The sequence below is a fragment of the Antechinus flavipes genome, chromosome 1, assembly GCF_016432865.1.
Source record: "Antechinus flavipes isolate AdamAnt ecotype Samford, QLD, Australia chromosome 1, AdamAnt_v2, whole genome shotgun sequence".
In the NCBI taxonomy this organism is placed as follows: Eukaryota; Metazoa; Chordata; class Mammalia; order Dasyuromorphia; family Dasyuridae; genus Antechinus; species Antechinus flavipes.
Genome location: NC_067398.1, coordinates 270,235,026 through 270,256,232, shown reverse-complemented (window position 1 = coordinate 270,256,232; position 21,207 = coordinate 270,235,026). Strand labels below are relative to the sequence as shown.

At 34.8% G+C, this 21,207-nt stretch overlaps 1 protein-coding gene across 1 annotated transcript in view; it reads right to left on the bottom strand.

The window, feature by feature from the left end:
• KIAA1958 (KIAA1958 ortholog) overlaps window positions 1–21,207 on the bottom strand; it is a 243,142-nt gene that overhangs the window by 46,000 nt on the left and 175,935 nt on the right. Inside the window, exon 4 of the mRNA XM_051961277.1 lies at window positions 3,434–3,517. Coding sequence (XP_051817237.1) covers window positions 3,434–3,517 — 84 coding nt within the window. The remainder of the gene's footprint in view (window positions 1–3,433; window positions 3,518–21,207) is intronic.

Below are 21,207 nucleotides of genomic sequence, written 5' to 3'. Positions count from 1 at the left end.
ACACAATGATTGAGACAGTGTAAATGAAGATCACTAAAAGGAAATTGAATTCTGAATGAGGAAAAACCCAACATTGTTCCTGGAAAATACACACAAAAAACATACCTCCTTGCTCTGGGCAAAGACATAGGGGACTATGAGTGTAGAATGTTGCATACATTTTCAGATAATGGTCACTTAATCAATTTTTTTGGTCTATTTTTTTATTAGGAGAGATGGTTCATTTTCTAGGGATGGAGGGAGATATCCACAAATGATTGTGATATAAAAACAAAAGGCACCTATAAAACTTCCTAAAGGAAAGGGCAATTCTTAAGCATAACAGAGAAAAAAGAAGAAGAGAAGAGTCTGTTGAAAGCAATAAAAAAAGGGAAACTGGATCGGAATGAACAGAAATACTGATGGCCATGAGGAGGCTTGGGATAATATTGAAAATATAATGTGCCATTACTGCTAATCCTTAGCCCTTCCTTATAGGTTTAATGTAACTATGTTATCTCTGCTGAGTCTGTTACTGTTCTCTGTATCCACATACTGGAAGGTATATATGCAGAGAGTGATATAGTTCAATATGTCAGTGCTCAGTAATTAAAGCAAAAGCTGATCTCTGCCAAGTCTTCTATCCCTTCTTCTGAATCCCCCTTAAAGAAATGGCCCCAAATACCTTTTTTTTAAATAGAAAGCCCAATAATGTCAATGCAATACTTGCCATTCTAGCTGTCTGCCAAGAAGGATATGACCCCAAATATGGCAAATCTAAGAATTAGAGATATAGAAAAATACAAAAGGGAGCTTCTGTCACAGGAGTTCTTAATTCCCGTGATCAATTCTGGCTTAGTATCATAAAGGAAAGGAAAGGAATGCAAATGATAAGACTTATTCCTGGAATTACACTAAATAAATATAGAAAATACCAACAAGCTCTATATAACTGGTATCAGTTATAAGGCTGTCTTGAAGAATAGACATTTCTCTACCAGTGAAATGCCCAAGAGAGCTGCCAAGGCAAGCTAGCTTTGGATCTAATGTGTTGCTACATCTGCTAAGCTACAGTGTCATACTGAGAAAATGGCTTTGTGTTTTTGGTTTCTCATTTTTAAATGCTACTCTAAGTTGGGATTTCTCTAAATTCATTTGGCTGTAAAATTTCTTGTATTCTCTGACTTGGTCTAATCAGAAGCTTCAAAAGTCAAAATGTTTAATCCCTCAGAAAGCCACGAAAGAACAGTACCTTTTCTTGGTAAACTGGAATTTGCGCTACTATATTCACAAGCTATTCTTGATAAAGAATTCTCTCACATTTAATATAGAAGAAATTTATTTAAGAAGCTGATTTAAATTCAAATATGTCTGGTAATAAAAATGATACAACCTGAAAAGTTTTAGTTGTCAATTATTCTTCTATTTCAACGAGGTGGTCAGGTAAAGTGGATTGAAACAAAAGCAAGCATTACCAACTTTAATAACAAGGCAGTGATTATGGGGAGGTAATGAGGATTTTGACTTGCAAGAAGACAGTATTTTACTGCCCATGTTAGTCCTTCTAGACTTTAAATAGTTACCCTTCCCCTTCAACCACCCTCCACTGTGATCTTCTACACAGTCTGATTATGGAGAGATTATTGAGTGTCAGTAGTTTTGTTGCCAGGAAAAAATGTTACAGAACAATTGACACTGCATTCTCACAGAGTAGAAAGACCTGCTACTGGTAATCAACACTCACTTTACAATAGTAGAAATTAGTTGTATTAACAGTCTTTTTGTCATGACTTCTTTGCATATTGTTGAAAACAATACTAAGTATTCCAAAATAAATCTCTTTATCACAGAAAAAGAAGAGGTGCTAGTTAAAAATACTGGACTTTTCCTATAAAGTAGAGGAGCCAAAATTCTGACTAGATTAAAAAGAAAGAAAAGGATGAAAATACTTGGATTGTTTCAAATTTATATCAATACCTTTTCCTTTTCTGGATGTGACTGAGTACAAACAAGTGTAATGAAAACACTCAGAGGCTGTTGTCTCCTCTTGGTTATTATGGTTATAATTGTAAAAGATAAAAAAACCCATTGATTAAGTGAATGGAAAAGCCAATCCTTGTAGGAAAACACTGTTTCCATTAGGAAAGTTTCCCAAAAAACCCCTAAACAAACAGAATTCCTTTTCTATCTTGTGTTGCCTGAATATACTTTGCATGTGTAAAATCTACAGTTTTAATAACTCACCCATAAGTGATTTTCATTTTGTCCTAAACTATAAATACTATGTTAGTAATACTAAACTATCTCTATTGAATTATTTGTAAAAAGAAAAAATATATTATATATTTATATTTTTATAAAGTTAGTTAAGACTTGGGACAAAGGGATAGGGAAGGGAAGTCATGGACAATCACAGTTGATGTGTATTATTGGGCACAAAAAAAATCAAGTCTGAACTCTCAAAATTGTCCCGCTTAAAGCCCCTGAAACGGTCAAGTGGTGTCTGAGGAAGAATCATATGAGGCAGAGACTATGAAATTGCCACTGCTGGAATGGCTTGCCATGGACTGGGCAGCTTGCTGGCTTAAATTGTTACAGATCAGCACCAGCTGGTTGCTCTGTGCTTCCGAGAGAGTGCTGCAACTCTGATACACACTGAAGTTGGTTTTCCTGCCAGGGATGTTGCCTTTCTCACACATTGTTTTCACCATCTTGGCCAATTTATTCTTGCCCAGTGCCTGGCAGTTGTACCAGTGGAGAGCAGCCAGGTTTACTACAGGTTTGATGGATAAATAAAATGGGGCATCCTCATACCGCATTGCCGGGGGCCTCCGCTGGGCATACTCTTTGTAGTCCTGCACCGGGCAGGTCTGGGGAGCATGCTGAGTAGCGTACACTCTGGAGTCAGTTCCTCCTCTCTTGGTCTTAGTGTTCAGGTCACCAGTGTCCTGGCCCATCCATTCCAAATATTCCAAGCCCGTCTCAGTTACCCGGAGCCGGATATCACCCCATTTCAAGGTGGATCCGTGAAAGCCCGTACAGTGTCCAAAAGCTTTCGTGTTATTGAGCCAGACAAGATTGAGCAGTCCTTCGGGGTTATATCGGCTCAGCAATCCCCTTTTGCGTAGAATGAGCTCATCGGCAAAGGTGAGTTTCATGGATTTATGCGGTTTGTTTCCTTTACCTTTGCACCGGAGCTCAATTTGCTTTTGTTTCAGGGCCTCTTGAGACCGCTTGAATTCCTTATCCCTTGTGATACTGTAGCCATACCTGTGCTCTTTGAGGTACCTCTCCAGCCCACACTGGTAATTAGCCAAGCTGTTTGGCTCATACTCGGAGCCATCTTTCTGCCTGGCATCAACAAAGAAAGAGGCAAGGTAGTCATCCAATTCCTTGCAAGGAATCACATAAATTTCCCTCGTTTCAGAAGGATATTTAGAGATGAGGAACTCCCGGAAATTCCGAAGAGCAGTCTGAGTACTTCGGATAGTTTTCTCATTCTGTTCCCTGCTGAGATCAGCTGCTTTTTCATCCTGGTCTGCAACAAATATGAGGGAGGGAGTGGGGAAAGGGAGAAGGAAAATGGAGAGAAGGGGGGATAGAAAAGTTGATGGTGAGTTCAAAAAATGTACTTGTGACACTCCCAAATAAAATTTCCTTTTATAAACAAAAAAGAAAAAGAAAAAAAAAGATTCAATTTCACAAAGATCGTTGGAAAGCACTATTTACATACCTTTCTCACGTTTGAAAAGCCAACTTCAGTTTCACAAATGATGTATGAGAGTATGGCCAAAAATTATCAAACTGAGCTTCTTATGTCACTGGCGCCCAGTTTAGTACATGGAGATTTGTGGAAAGTCTGAGATTAGAGGAAGTCTTCACTTTGTGACAAATGGGAATAGAAGAATTTATTTTTATTCCACTGCAGTGTGCAGGGGCCCCAATTAAAGGAGATAAACCCATTAAGTATCGCTTCATTTGTGAAACCAGAGGTGGTACTGGTTCCATATTTTTTTGGTTAATTAAAGAAAACCTATTTTATTTCTTACTTTAAAAATAAACACTAGAGATCCACAATTAAAAGTTCACTAAACAGATAAATTCATAGTAGTTAATCCATTGCTTGCTCTTTCAAACCAATACAAAGATGTGTCACTTTTCAAGGGACCATATTTCAGTATCAGGCAAGATTTATAATCTATGACAAAAATATTTGGTATTTCACCTTTAGAGGATAATAAAGATAAACATCACAGATAACATAAAATTTCAATTAACATTATCATCAAATTTCTATGTAAGAGGCAATAAAGTGTCACGACTTCATTAGGATTCTCTCTATTATTTTTTAAAGTTCCTATATAATTTTTACATAACACTGCTGGGAGTCAATGCTATTCTGTATAACATGGAAATTATCCACTGTATTTAGTCATTTCTGTGCTATAACAATTTAGATGTTAAAATTTTATCCCATATCTTTTTAAGAATACAGGGAACCCAAACTTGTGATTTCATTAGAAGTTGGTCCAAACCTTTGATTTTTGTGGCCTGTAAGGTACATGATGCTGATCTGTACTCGCTCTGCAACCTAAAGTCAGTTTCCCAGGGCACTGAGTAGTAACTTGCCCAATGTCCCATGGAGTACACCAAAGGTGGGACTTGAGTCCAGGTCTTCATGACTCCAAAATCAGCTCTCTACCACTACCTTCATTCTGGCTGGGGTTTTTTTGCAGTAATTTATTTAATCAAATTAAAATATACAATGGCCAAACCCAAAAATATTCTAACTAAAGCAGGAAAAATTTCCCCAAGATAAAGGGGAAAAAACTATTATATTCAGAAACAAAATAAAAATCGGAAATTGAAATATTCAAGAGAAAAACAGTATCCTAGTGAGAGATGTGAATTTTAAAATATTTAAAATAAAATTACTCAGGCAACAATTAGGGTAAATGTGTGTTGTGTTATCTAGGACAATGTTATATTGAACTAAAAGATCATTACAAACTATGAGAATAGGAAGGCAAAGTGCTGCTGAAATATCTGTAATCTGAAAGTAAATTTTCTTAGAATTACATTATTTCGGAATTTGAAGAATCTTTAGAGGGGTCAGTGTGACCTATATCTGAACAGGAAATAACTTTAACAAGTCATAGGAAATTTACTATTTCCTAAAGTACCCAAATCCCTAAGTAGAGAGGTAAGAATATTTTTTCTTATTTTGGACCAAAACCTGCCTTTCTGCAACTTTAATTTATTATTTGATTCTGCTCTCTGGGGCCAAGCAAATCAAACCAGCTCCTCTTAAGAATGACAACCTTAAAAATTTAAAATTCTCATCCTCTTGGGGAATAGTTTCTGGTTCCCTCACCATATGATCTTTCCCTTATGAACAAATTTATACTTATCAATATCCCTTTGACATGGGGGAGAAGGGGAGAGAGGGAAAGAGGGAAAAGAAGAAGTAAGGGGAGAGAGAGAGAGAGAGAGAGAGAGAGAGAGAGAGAGAGAGAGAGAGAGAGAGAAGAGAGAGAGAGAGAGAGAAGAGAGAGAGAGAGAAGAGAGAGAGAGAGAAGAGAGAGAGAGAGAGAGAGAGAGAGAGAAGAGAGAGAGAGAGAGAGAAAGAGAGAGAGAGAGAGAAGAAGAAGAAGAAGAAGAAGAAGAAGAAGAGAAGAAGAAGAAGAAGAAGAAGAAGAAGAAGAGAAGAAGAAGAAGAAGAAGAAGAGAAGAAGAAGAAGAAGAAGAAGAAGAAGAGAAGAAGAAGAAGAAGAAGAAGAAGAAGAAGAAGAAGAAGGAGAAGAAGAAGAAGGAAGAGGAGGAGAAGGGGGAGAAGGAGGAGGAAGAGGTAGAGGGGAAGAAGGAGGAAGAAGAGGAGGAGAAGAAGAGGAGGAGGAGGAGGAGGAGGAGGAAGAAGGAAAAGGAGAAGGAGAAGGAGGAAGAGGAGGGAGGGAGGGACAGCAAGAGAGAGAGCAAAGAAAAGGAGAGATAGAAACAGAGAGAATGAGAATATCCTCTTCCTAATTCTGGATAGCTTAAGTCTAAAATTGTTATGTCACACTATTGATTCATATTGAGTTTACACGTTTATGGTATTTTGGCAAATGACAACTTTCTATTACCCCTACTCCACTTGATTAAGATAAAATACTTAGGGCAACTAGGTGCTGCATTGGAGTCAGGAAGACCTGAGTTCAAATTCAGTCTCAGATACTTACTAGCCAATGTGACTCTGGGCAAGCCTTTATCTCTGTTTGTCTCATATTTCCCATCTGTAAAATGGGAATAATTAAATGAGATAACAATTGTAAAATGCTTAGCACAATGTTTGGCAAATGATAAAGCATTATATAAATGTCTGTTTATATTTTTATTATTGTTATCATTATTCAATTATATTGAAATAAAATTATCAAAAAGAAAGTTATCAAAAGAAATATAGTTATCAAAATATTTCTTTAAAAGTAAATTCAAAGATCTCCTAATAATTAACTTTTGGGAAGGGAAGGTTTTTTTTTCTAATGCCGAGAATATCTAAGTAGAACTGGTTCCTGTATTGCTTTACAATCCATCATCTTACCATAATTCTTCAATTAATATGTTTTGATTAACCTATAGCTACAACAACATTATCAGTGTTGTCCTCATTTCTTCCAAGGATTTTTTTGTTTCTTTTGTTTTCAATTTTGAACTTCCTAGAGCACTAGGAAGTGCTTTTTTTTATCTAGCTCCAAACGTAGCTAAGTCTAAATATGTTATTTTTGAAAGAAATGAAACAAACCAAAGATAATATTTACTTTCTTTTTACGCCAAAATACAGAATTTCAGTCATTCTGGTTTGGGGAGATTTATTTCTAAGAGTAGAAGAAAGAAGGTTGACCTCTGAGTAACCTCTGAGTTGACCTCATGGGTAACCCCCATGAACTGGAGAGAATGAAAAAAAAAGTTAAAGTAAAAATTGCTTTTAAACCAAACTATCACTTCCCTCCTAATGTATAATGTGACAGTGGGTTTTTTAAGATGATTAAATATATGTTTAGACAGAAAAGCAATTTTAAATAAGAGTTCTTTTAGTATTATCTTGTCATTATAACTTGTAAATGGGTTAGAAATTTCTCAAATCCATTTATTTACATGCTTAAATTAAATCAGTATAACTCTCAACAACACCAGGAATCTTGTAATTGAAGGCATAAGTTGCAATGTATTTGGGACATTTATCAGTGATGAATCAAAACTACAATAGCAAATTGAATGAAGAACAGCCTATTTTTTCAGCAGCTATATTGGCTCTTCAGTGTTGGCATCATCAAAATATGATTTTGGCAAGAAAAAATTCCATATATAAAGTGGAAAAGATTTTTGTTGTCTGAATGAACCAGGCATATGGTTCAGACAAAAAACTCAGGGAATTAAGCTGCTATTGCATAAACACATTTGTGAAACTGACATTTGAAACTTGGAAATTGGTATTAAGAACACTGACATTCCAGATTAGCATCTTCAAGGGAGTAAGTGGCACAAAGAAAGCTGAATTTGGATAAGATCCCAAAGGTCTAGAAGACAGAATGAAGCAATTAGGGAAAGCAGCCAAGCAGTCGTGAATATGAAAAAGCTGTTCCAAGAAGACCCTGTTGGATCTAAGGTGGATGTTTTATGATTGCAACTAAGGATTTTTTAAAATAGTGCAAGTATTTATCAAAATAACTTTCCCCCTCAATTAACTGCTCACAGAACTAAAGAGCCTCAATATATGCTAGAATATATGAGAATTTCCAGTGTGTTCATAGTAGGAAGTGAAAAATTTTTGATATGTGTAGTTCTATTTCTGTCTCCCACACAAAACATTTCAATTCATACCTGTACTCCAACTACTATATTACTACTGTAGAGACTAGTGATGTTTACAGTCATTAGATACATAAGTGCTATGAATTTGAATAAAAGTAAAAGGATTGGAGAAATTGTCTACAGATACAAAAACAGTAGCAAATGTGGATTTATATATAAATTGAGACCCTTTTAGATGGCCCTCCTTCTGCTGCTTGTTTTTTTTTTCATTCCATAACTATTAATGTCTTCAACTTATGCTAGAAAACAATAAAGTTTTTATTCCAACTCTGCCTTATAAAAAACTAACATCAACTTTTTCAAACATTTTTTAAAGCATCTTACTTTCCTGCTAGAGAACTACAGTGTCTTTTCTATTGGTTCTCAAACCACATGTAAACTTCAGACCGACATTCAAGCTTTACCCAGTTCCTCACACTCCACACTTAATTAACCACATTTCTCTTTACTATTTTGTGGTTCTTCCCTCCTGCCAAGCAAATCTGATTATCAATTTTCAAGCAGCTAGCTTGTCTTCAACTCTCTATCTCTGAATGTCTTCTACCCTTCCTGATCCCGAGATGTTTCTCTTTTTTTGATCACTAATCTATGTCTCTTGCCTCAAGATTACTTTTATATCTCTAACCATTGGTTATCTTTTACTCAGTACCCTTTCACATTTATGTATTCATTTAGTGCTATCCTTCTGTGTAGCTGTTGAGAGGTTAACTTGTAAGTGTTCTTCTGGAGTTTGGTTTCTACAAAATTGCTATTGATCATAAATAAGGAAAAAGGAAGAGCCAAGAAGGAACTATGAGATTATGAACCTGGATGACTGGGAAAGCTGCAGTGCCCTCACCAGAAAGAGGGAAATTTGAAGGAGGTGTAGGTGAAAGTGAGAAAATATGGAATTCTATGTTGAATATGTTGAGTTTTGGATTCCATCACTATCCAGTAAAGATATGTAATTAAGCATAATCATGTCAACAGATAAAAAATTGTTTTAGGATAGAATTTTTATATGTATTTTCATGGTTCCTACAGTATATTGATTAACATTTCTACACCTATAAGGGAGGGATTTGAAAGGACATGCCTCCTAATTTCTCTTTTTCTTTCATCAACACCATTTTTCCTAGGTTTAAAACCTGACTTTCATCTTTAACTCATCTCTCATTTGATCCCAAGTCTCTTTCAATTACTCAGTCAATGAGTATCTATTAAACTCCTACTATCTATGAGCCAATAAACTAAGTACTAATAATACAAAGATAGGGAAAAGATAATTCCAGCTCAAAAATTTAATGGGAGAGATAATATGAAAGTATAACCAATACATATATACAGGATAAATTAGAAATAATCAACAAAGGAAAAGTATTACCATTAAGAGGGATTGGGAAAGGCTGTTTATAGAAAGTGGGAATTTAGCTGGAATTTGAAGGAAGTCAGGAAAGGCAGGAGGTGGCTTCTAGGAGGGAAAACATTTGAGGTGTAGGGATAGTCAGTGAAAATGCACAAAATTAGGAGATAGAATGCTCTATGGTACCTTAGTGCTCTAGGGGATGCCGAGAGGTTCCAGGAAAAATTTTCAATACTAATTAAAATCTTCCAGGGACAAAAATAACAACAAAAAAGTATTCTTTTATTGTTGTTCAGTTGTTCAGTTATGTCTGACTCTTTGTGACCCCATTTGGGGTTTTCTTGGCAAAGATACTTGTTTGCTATTTCCTTTTCCAGCTCATTTTTATGAGGAAACTGAGGCAAACAGGGTGAAGTGACTTGCCCAGGTCACATAGCTAGTTAGTGTCTGAGGCCAGATTTGAACTCAGAAAAATGAGTCTTCTTAACTCTGGCTCCTGGCACTCTGTGGACTATGCTGCCACCTAGCTATCCCAAGTACTCTTTTTACTCGACTGTAAAGGAAAACATCCAGAAGAAGAACATCAGGCTCAAATGTGAAAATGCTTACTTAGCACAGTGCCTGCTACATAGGCGCATAATAAATGCTTGTTCTCTTTTGTCTTTCTTCCCTGGAGTATTATGTCCAACTTAGGTGATATGTTTTAGAAGAGACTTTGATAAACTATAATGTGTCAGCATAGTAATGGGACTTGAATATAAGTGGAAGAAAATTGGGATGTTTAGTTTGGAAAAGAAACTTGAGGTTTCTTTAGTTTAAGATAGAGGTTTATGAAAATGATATTAAAGTACTTGGTTATCTCATAGAAGAGGAGTAAGATATTCTGTATGACCTGACAGACATATAAGATTAACTTAAGTTATAAAGTCAGAATTTTGTCCCAATGTAAAGGTAGCTGGTGGCTCAGTAGATAGAATGCTAGGATTGGAGTCAGGAAGCCTAGAATCCAAATCCATTCCCAGATACTTAAGAGTTGTATGATTCTGGGCAAGTCACTTAACCCTGTTTGTCTCAGTTTTGCAACTGTAAAATGAGCTGGAGAAGAAAATGGCAAATACCTCCAGTATCTTTGCCAAGTAAAGCCCGAATGGGATCTGGAAGAGTACAACATAACTGAAATGACTGAACCACAAAAAACAATTTCCTAATGCTTTTTATTATCTTTCTGAACTTGTGTTTCCTCATCCATCAAATAGCGATAATATCTATGCTACCTATTCTCACAGAGTTGTGTGAGAAAAAAAAAAGTTTTATAAATGTGATTCTGGGTAAGACACTTAACCCTGTTTGCTTCAGTTTCCTTTTCTGTAAAATGAACTGGAGAAGGAAATGGCAAACTAGTCCAGTGTCTTTACCAAGAAAACTCCAAATGGAGTCACAAAGAGTTGGACAAGACTGAAAAACATCTGAACAAATCTTAAAGCATAATATAAATCTGTTTTTTCCTCTTAATTAGAACTATCCCAAAGTAGAATTCAATCTTCTGTTAGAATATTTCAATAACTGCAGGGTGGTATCCCTACCTAAACTATAATAGCAAGCACTATTGTGATTTATAAAAGGCAACAATTTTATCAGTTTGAAAATAGATTTTGTTTCCCCATTTTGCTCCAAAATTTTTCTGACTACTTTTTCTTGGAATCACTGCACTACTACCATTTCAGCATTTACCAATTCTGTCATCCTGTTTCTCTTTTGTTTGTTTTAGAATTAAATTCAATTTATTTACTTTTCTTAAGTTTAATTGAAATCTCTTTTTTTATATCATCTTCATTTCTACATTTATCTCTTTTGTCCTTTTTCCAGTGAGCCATCTCTTATACATAAAAAAAAGAATAAAGAAGGGGAAGAAAAACAGTCTGCAAAGTCAACTAAGACATCTCTTGTGCCTGTCTCTCATTAAAAATGAGTTTCATGCCCAAGCTAATATGGGAAACCTAAGTCTAGAACAATAGCATGTGATAACTTATGCCAAGGCTACTGAACATTTTTCTTAGTTTTAATTTCTTATAGAATTTAAAAGACAGGAAACTGACATGAACCAGTCAAGAAATACTCTCTGAACAGTGTTTTATAAAAATAGGGAAAAGAGGTTACTGACTGATGACTGATTCATAACAGGACATTATTTAAGTCTATATATATGCCACCAATCAAAAGAATGGCATGTGTCCCAATAGCTATAAACTTTACAGAAAGATACTACAGGCATTTTTATTGCTAACATGTGTTTAAATCAGGAAACATGTTGAAGAAATAAACATATTAACTATGCTTATGTTCTATCTTAGAAAAGTCTTTTCTAGGCACTCTCTCTAGGGATTATGCTATTCTTACATACATACACATATGTTTAGGCTTCCTTTTTTTCAGTTCTTTGTGTTCATTAGAAAAAGTCAGTCTAAATATATATTTATCAATTTTTTGGGACCCTGGCTCAAAAGAAGTTGACAAACAATACTAAATAAGTTTTCTTCCTGGGAATAAGTCCTGTCTTTATAACATTTACAGTGTGAGCCATTTTTAGAGACAAAAAGAATGAATTGTTAAATTTTAAATATTAAATTCTAACAGATTTTAAAATAATTTTCCTGAATTATCTTAAATTACCCTTTCAAGGTATTCATAAATCAATGCCCTCACCCCTAAATATTGTATCTGATTTTATGTATTTTTATGCTTTCTTAAAATAATTTAAATTGCAGGTCAAACCAGTAAATTGTTAATGCTACTAATTAAAACTACTACCATAGCTATCTGACCAATAAATTATTTTTTAATTGTAGTTAATAGTTTCTAGTAGAATTAAAAGTTTTATCTATACACTTAAAAATATTTATATTCTGAACTTCAGTTCAGTCAAGAGATATTTGTGACAATATCTTCGATGAAGATAAACATGCTTAAATAAAGATTTTGATATTTCCCTGAAACTATGTCACTTGAAACGAAATATGGAACATAAATTCTTGAGTAATTGGAGCATGTTTTTCTACCAATGATAAACAAATAAAAAACATAGAAACAAAAAGTATATTGATGTCAATTGCACCCTTTAAAGAAATTCAATAGCCTTAATAAACTGGGGGGTTGGGGATTCTCCCTTTTTCTCCTTTGTATTTCTCCAATTGTTTCCATATCTAGATCACATCAGAACAAGGAAGGTTCAGATAAAGGGGGCTTTATTTCTTGATCATTTACATTCTAAAACTAACTTTAGAATGTTTGGTTGGGCTTAATCACCCCAGAATCATTTGAGAGTAATCACAAAAGCAACCTTAGATTGTAAGCAACTAAAGATTTCTAAGGAGGGTGAAGGGAAAAGAGAAAGACATCCTTCTACCTGAATTCAGGACAGCTCTTAAGTCCCAAAGTCTTAGGAATGAATTTGTGAAATATTGCCCCCTCACTTAGGGAGGCTATTTTGCCCCTTGATTGATTTCATAACATGAATTGTTATCTGATTTATGCAAGTATTCTGTAACATGAGACCAAAATGTATTCTTGCTATAATAGGTGTAATGGGCACCCTTTTGTATTTACTATTTATTGCCATTTATGATTCTGTGAATAACCTAGACTATCAAGCCATATTCTTTTCTCCAGGGTGAGGGAGGTCAAAAAGCTGTGGTTATGTGATAACTAAATGCTTCTGAAAAAGGACAAAGATATCAACTTTAAACATTCCAATAGTGGGAAGTCATTTTGGGTTAATAAGTTTTTCTTATTGAAAGATCTAAGTCACCTTCCCTTAACAGCTCAGTCTACTAGCACTTACCGGGTGGATAAGCCTATAGCCACGGTCCAATAAAGAAGATGTCTGACTTTCTTCTTCTCACTCTCTTAATCTAACTTTTTTTTTCCTGATTTCTAGAAAGTGTCCATATGTCTCCTATATTACTTACATCTTCAAGAACAAAATAGCAAAAGTCAAAAATCTTGCTGAAATGCTTTTTCAATAATAGAGGTACAATTAAGTACATATACACCTATAACTGTTTTGGTGTTTGTAAAATCTATTTTAATTTTTCCATGTCAATAATAAACAAAAGAATTAGTCATGAATTCAAAGGTACATTTATATGATTTTTGTGTGTGCAAGTTTTCAGTGAACAATATATAATACTTGTGTGTTAGCCAATTATTGCTGGACATTAGCTAGCCACTGGACATTAATTATAACATACTTGCTAACATTAATAATTTAAATTATTACATACTTACTAACATATTAATAATTTAAATTAATGGTCTTCAGCAAATCTTCAATACTAAATCTAAGCCTAGAATTAAAAGTAATCCATAACTATAATGATTATTTGAATAGCTGCTTAATAATAATAATGATAACCAAACTTCACTGAATGAAGTGAGTCTATTGTAAATATGAAGTTACCATATAATATGAAGCTATAAACATAATACTATCTCTTCTAATTATTCCTTTTGGATTAAATTCAGAAATGACAACCTTCTCATTATTTGCTCCATTTCCTAACTTAATTTAGTTATGTCATCCATCATAAAGCTAACTTTACTTTTTTGATAGGATATAAAAAAAACTCCCTAATGTGTCAGGGGGAATTTAGTGGTTAGTTACATTTTGCTTAGCAGGGAGGCAACTTCAAAAAGCTTTAAGCCCTCAAAGAGATGCTGAGTTAGAAAAAACAAAAAGGGAAAGAATGAAGACAAAAGGATGCAAAAATGAGAACAAATAACAGGAGTGAATGAAAACCAGATGAGGCTTCTCAAACCTAATTATAAGTCATAGAAATGGAATGATGCATTCGCCATTGGAGCACCAGATAGAGAAACAAAGCATAGAATAGGAGGGTGCAATAAATATTTTATTACATTAATCATAATAAGCTGCACTTTAGTCTTGGCCAAAGCATATTCTTAAATCAACTTTACAATGTGACTGCAATTTCAGGCTTAGCAGCATGAAGCCCACATGATTGTAATTAATGCAATAAATCATGTTATGGAGCTTTCTACCAAACCTGACAGTAGTTAGTTGATATATTGCTTATTAGAGACTGCAGGGATTTTTCACCACCTTTTTTTATTATACTGCCAGTGGCAGTGAATCAAGGGTACCATTTTCTGATATGTCTGAAATATCTCCTGAAAGTGTAATATATAACATGAGCAGTGAGCTAGTGCCATCAAGCCACTGATAACACACCGTGTTGTCTGCATTTTCTAAAAAGAATCTTGTTTTAACACTGTCTTGCTTTGATTTAATACTGTAACTGAGGAGACACAGATTTGTTACAGAAGTCACATTTAAATTTTATAAAATTCCAGGGAGGGAAGTACCTGATTTACATAATGTGTCTCCCCTCTTCAAATTTGTTACCTAACAAATCAAATATCCAGCAATAAAGTAGGTCTTTCTGTAGGAACAATACACAGCAAGGAATATTTTATAAGGTTCATCATTTTTGTCACTACATATACCATGAACATGTTTAAAATTATTTCTAGGACCTTTTTTCCTCCTTTGGCACAAATTTTTATTGAACATGCATATTAATTCTTGATAACTTTATTTACTTCCTTGGACTACACATAGCACTTTGTGCTATATCTATACACTTATTTTGTTCTTATATATCCTGGCTATTTATAATATATTATACTAGATTTTAAGCTCCGTAAAGATAGGGATCATTTCTTATTGAGCTTGTTTTAAATGATGCATAGCATTCATCACAATATTTTCTATGAAGTAAGTTTGTTGACTTAAAAATTCATACTTTTTGATTCTTTACGTTTAAGACAGGGATTTCTGTTATCTCTCATTTCCTCTCAATTGACATTCAATTTACTATCTGCTAATTTTGTTTTATAATCAATGTGGCAGAGTGGATAGTCACCTTAAGGTGTACTTAGGAGTAGCCAGATGGTGCGCAGATGGGAGTGTGAGGCTTCTTTATGGGTTCAAATCTGGCCTCAGACACTAGCTCTGTGAATCTGGATAAGTCACTTAACCATGTTTGCCTCAGTTTCCTCATTTGTAAGATGAGCTAGAGAAGTAATTGGCAAACCATTCCAGTATCTTTGCCAAGAAAATCTTAAATGTGTGTGTGTTTGGGGGGAGGTGGGGGAAGAGTCAGACACAACTGAAAAGTGACATAACGACAATAACAGGATTTAGGAAGATCTCCATTATTCTTCTAGCACAAACTGTGATCCTGAGCAAGTCAAAATTTCTCAGTGCTCCAGGCAACTTTGCAAATCGATGTCCCAATTGAAGTGCATTGGTAGAGAGTTTGTTCAGTTGAGAGTTCTTAACATTAATGAAAATACAGACTCAGATTTTTTTAATGTCTGTCATTTTCCAAAAATCTTAATATATAAAAGTTTGAACTTATTAAAAAAATCAGATGCTGGCTGGTCATATTAAAAGGCTTTTTTTTTAGATTTGCTGAATGAAAATTATATACACATATCTTAAACACATAGAAAGCAGGCAGTTCTATCTTAATATACTAAAATTACATTTTCTATTTTGTTGCACATGATATAAGTGACATCTATGCAATGTGCCTTAGGAGAAATAAGTGAAAAATACTTTGGAAAATATGATTTAGGGCCGAAAGACTTGTAGATTACTTCTTTTTTTCCTTCTATCTGTTATGAATATTTTATTTGGGAAGTGAGTAAAAATAGACTGAACAAGTGAATAGCAAATTAGAGCTCTAAAAAGATGAAAATGACTTTATCTTAATGTAGAGATAATAAATGATTACCTGTATGTATGTGTATATATATGAGTGTGTATATATTTACACATAAAAATATATATGTGTGCAAGTATATACACATACTATTTCAGAATTAGCTATTTTTATATAATACAATCATTGGTTTTTTTAGAACAAAGATTAAAAATGAACAAGAAATAGGAAAAAAAGCAAAGGGATGAGACTGAGTTGTTAGAATTCTTACAAGGTGCTAAGTCAGTGGAATTGTTAGAGACAATGGTTGTTTAGCAGGGTGCTTAACAGTTCTCTAGATGTACTTAGTTCTTATTAGAGTTCACAGCTTTAAGAGAACATATATAAGCTAGGAGCCTCAACCAGGATGGCCTTCAGAAGATTCACAAGTCAGGATTCAGTTGAAGAGATTTACAAGTCAGAAACCCACAAGCCCACTCTCAGGGGCGGAGTCAGATTCATTCCAACTTCCACCTTTGTGCTGGCTGGAAAGATTCGGAGAGAGCTAGAGCGTGAAGTTGGAAGAGACAAAGGACTAGTAGCAAGAGCTCTTGGAACCAAGGAGAGAGATAGGCCTCTAAGAAAGCTAACCGGGTCCAAGGAAGGAGACAAGACTTAAAAGGAAACAATAAAGGATTTGGACTTTAACTCCTGGCTGAATTTGAGGTGATTATTACTTTGAACTGAAACTAAGGCTGCCTCCAGAAGTCCCTCAAGAAACCTGCTCCCAGAGAACAACATATTTTAAAGAAGAGAATATTATACTGAGTAAACTCATTTTACCCAGTAATAAAATCACAAAATGTCCAACATTCCTCTTTGTTCCAAAAAAATGGCACTCAAGGAATTAAAATTCAAACAAACTGCCCTATAATAGAACACTATCTTTCTAGTGAACTGCAAATTTCAAAGAGAAGGAGTTGGGGATCATTATCACCCTTCCCTTGCTAGTATTACAAAGTCCACATGATTTACAGTTAATAATGAAGAATACATTTCAAGTTGTTCCTGCATGTCATGAATTAAAGTCTCATTGCTTTTTGCTTTGGTCTAGACCCTTTTCATCATTCTAGGAACATTTTCAGTTGCTCTGGGAGGTTTAGTTAAGAATTCCCCTATTTTGTTTAGGCTCTTCCTACATCTGATCGCTGCTTTTAGCCTTGAGAAAATGTGTGGTCCTTTGGAGAGCTCTATACTGCTTGGAAGAAACTCACAAACATAGATCTTCCCTATCTCCTCTATTTTCCTCTCTCTCTTCTGATCTTGATCCTCTGAAAATGTGAACCCTCTTTCAAAGGCCAATCTTAAGAAAATAGCTCAAGTATCTGAATTAGACATGAACTTTATCCTTCACATGTTGTTAACAGGTCAGTAAGTATTCAAGAAAATGAGAATTTAGAATTTGTCCAAAAGTTTACATTAGGAGATAGCATTGATTATTCCTTTGAGTCATACTTGGGCATACTGTAATGATATTACAAAAAAAAAAGTAATGTCACATTCTCCATCTTTAGCAAGTTATAGATACCTGGTTTCCTCTAGAAAATGCTGTATTCTAGAATGTTCTCTCCAGAATCAAGGGCTACTTTTTGCATACTCACTGGTGCCAAGATTCCTTTTTACCTAATATTCCTCTGCTACTACGTCTCAGCAATCACATCTCTTTTGATATTCACTCTAGTTATATCACTCAATATAGATGCTCATCTCCTTCCTTGTTCAAGTAATTTAGTACTTGGCTTACATTCTAACTTTCAACCCAACCCCAGCCCTATAATAGGGTCTTCAATATATATGTTGATATACATGCATATATTACATATAACCTCCTAAATTATCAATCTTCTCAATTTCTGTGACCTATAACTTTAATTCATTTTATTCATGCACAGAAATCTTAGACCTGCCCACCCCAATAACTCAAAACTGTCCTATCTTAGGAACTTCTCCCTTCTCATGTTTTTATGTTTTTTTTTTTTCACTTTAATGTTCTCACCTCACCCAATTAAAATGTATGCTTCTTGGGAGCAGGGATTATCTTTCTATTTGTACTTGCATTCCTAGCATTTGTTGTTGTTCAGTCATTTTTCAGTCATGTCTGATTCTTCATGTCCCCATTTGGTGTTTTCTTGGCAAAGCTACTAGAGTGGTTTGCCATTCCTTCTCCAGCTCATTTTATATATGAGGAAACTGAAGTAAACAGGGTTAACTGCCTTGCTCAGTGTCACACAGTAAGTGTCTGAGGCCAGATTCAAACTCAAGAAAATTAATTTTCTGGACTCCAAGTCTTGAACTCTATCTATCTGCCCATTCCTACTCTTTGGCACATAGTAAAAACTTAATAAATACTTGTTGAGTGACTGATTTATGAATATAACCTTTTATCCTTCCATTTCCCCTCTTTCTGACTTATTCCAACTTCATTTCTCATTCTCACCCTGACTGATGCCCTATATCTCTTCCTATCCATCCAGTCCATTACCAATGTTCTGACCTTCTTTCTGTGTGAAAGAAATTTCCTTCACAGTATAAGTTTTCAGGTGGACCTAACAGGTATAGTTATGTGGCTTTCTCTAGCAATGTTTGTTCAGCAACATGTGAATGGGAATGGAGGAGGCAGATGACAGAGTGAACCCTAGAGCTGGGACTTGAAAAGCCACAAGCCATGATAGACAAGGGAACAAAGAAAGATACTAGTGTAAAAAGTAATGGATGGTGCAGCTAAAACTGGCTAATCACTATCTTTTACGCTACTTTTTCCCCTGATTGCCAAAGCAGAGTGCCCCTACTCAGCATAACATGAAAGGGATAACTGTAATCTTTCACAGGCAAGTTCCTACAAAGAGCTGACTATTCTTATTTTCTCCATCTCCTTGCCTCATCTCTCAAACTATTACAAGTGAGCTTTTTACATCACCCTCTCAACTACCAACTCCATTGAAACTGCTATCTTCACCATTAATGATATTTTTATCTGCTAAATCCACTGATCTCTTATTAATCCTCATTCTCTCTGACTTCTCTTTGCAGCTTTTTGATACACTGTCAATCCACCAATATTCCAGGCTTGTAGTGGCTTCCTTAAAGTCCTATCAGACTTCTATTATTCTGCTGTTTCCTAATTCTCTCCTTATGAACCTGACTGCTCTTTCTCATTCTCCTTTCTTGGATCATCATCTGTCTCCTGCCCACTTACAAAAGAGTGTCCCTCCAAACCTTTCCTAGGTTCTCTTCTCTTCCTATAGGTCTTTCTCTATATTTTCTTTCCTGATAATCCCATAGAAGTCCTTGTGTTTAATAATAATTTTTATGCAGATGACTCTCAAATTTATATGTCCAGCCCTATTTCCACTCGAGTTCTAGTACTACATAGGCAACTGCCTGCTGAACAGCTTTCTTTTTTTTAAGCTTTTTATTTTCAAAATGTATGTGCTTTTAACATTAGGCCTTGCAAATCCTGTGTTCCAATTTTTTCTCCTCTCCTCCCCCCCCATGCCCTCCTTTATAGCAAGTAATCCAATATATGTTAAACATGTGCAATTCTTCTATACTTATTTCTACAATTGTCATGTTGCACAAGAAAAATCAGATCAAAAAGAAAAAATGAGAAAGAAAACAAAAAGCAAGCAAACAACAATAAAAACGATAATCCTATGTTGTGATTTATATTCAGTCCCCATAGTTCTCTGGGTGCAGATGGTTCTGTCCATCACAAGTCCACTGGAATTGGCTTGAATCACCTCACTGTTGAAAAGAGCCATATCCATTAGAATTGATCATCATATAATCTTGTTGTTGCTGTGTACAATGTTCTCTTAGTTCTACTCATTTCACTTCTGCTAAACATTTTGATCTGTTTGTCTCATTGACAATTTAAACTCAGCATGTCCAAAATGGAACTCATTAAATTTACCACCATTCCACCCCTAAACTCATCCCTCCCCCAAGTTTTCCCCATCTATTGAAAAGTATCTCAACATCTTTCTAATCACTGAAATTTACAACCTTGAAAGAATCTTTGACTTTTGCTTCTGCCTCATCCCTAATATCTAATCAGATGCCAAGTCTTTTTGTTTTATCTTCACATCATTTTTTCTATAGTTCCACTTCTTGCCACTCCTTTGACCACCACCCCTCCCCTCCACTGTCCAAATTCTTATTACATATTACAGACTGATTCCAGCCTTTACACAACTGCCAAAATATGTCCCTCAAACAGAGGTCTATCATTCTTCTATTCAAATGTTCTCAGTGACTTCCTATTTCCTCTACACAAATCTTTCAGTTGGTCTTTAAAGGAAACAATTGGTCTTATTTCTGTTTCAATCATTCCTTCCTGAGATTCTTAAATATGGCAACAGGAATCTTTTTTTTTTTTTTTTCTGAGTCAGTTGGGGTAGAGTGACTTTCCCAGAGTCACACAACCAGGAAGTATTAAGTGTCTGAGGCTAGATTTGAACTCAGGTCCTCCTGACTTCAGAGTTGGTGCTCTATCCACTACACCACCTGTGCCCCGGGCAACAATATTCTTAAGAATAACTTGATCTCCTCACATATGTATGTTATTTTTTATATTAATATGAGATTATTAATTAATTAACTGATATATTAGTGAGATTATGAGAAAAATAATATAACATAGTATAAAATTTATGGACCCTAATGCAATAAAAGAGAGACATCATAAAAAGAGCTGCTTTTGAATTAACAAGAACTAGGTTCTACTATTGCCTTTAGTTCATAGTGGCTAAATATTTATAGTCAAATCAACAAGAATCAACCCACCCAGCTACTAATAACAGAATTGTTAACAGGATTGTTACCTATGCACATGTCAAGGATATTTTTAATGGAAACATGAGATGGGAACAGACATACATTTGCAAATGATTTTCCTTTGTTAAACACATCTGCTCTATGTTTATTGTAAATTGATTACAAAACAATAGTATTAATAATGATATTAATAACAATACATTTTAAGATATTCAGATATTTGGAAGAAAACACAAGTATTAAAACGGTCCTCTAATAATGTGTTTCCTATGCAAAGTCACATAAAATTATTTGTTAGGATGATATCAGATATAATTTCGTTTAATGATCCTTCAAATACAAACAAAATGAAAAGCTTATTCAAGCTGTTTACTAGTAACAATGGATAAGATTCTTCAAATGCTACTATCTTGAGAAAACATGCTAATTGTGTAGAAGTTCAAAGCACTATAAAGTCTACTTGCCAAGATCCAT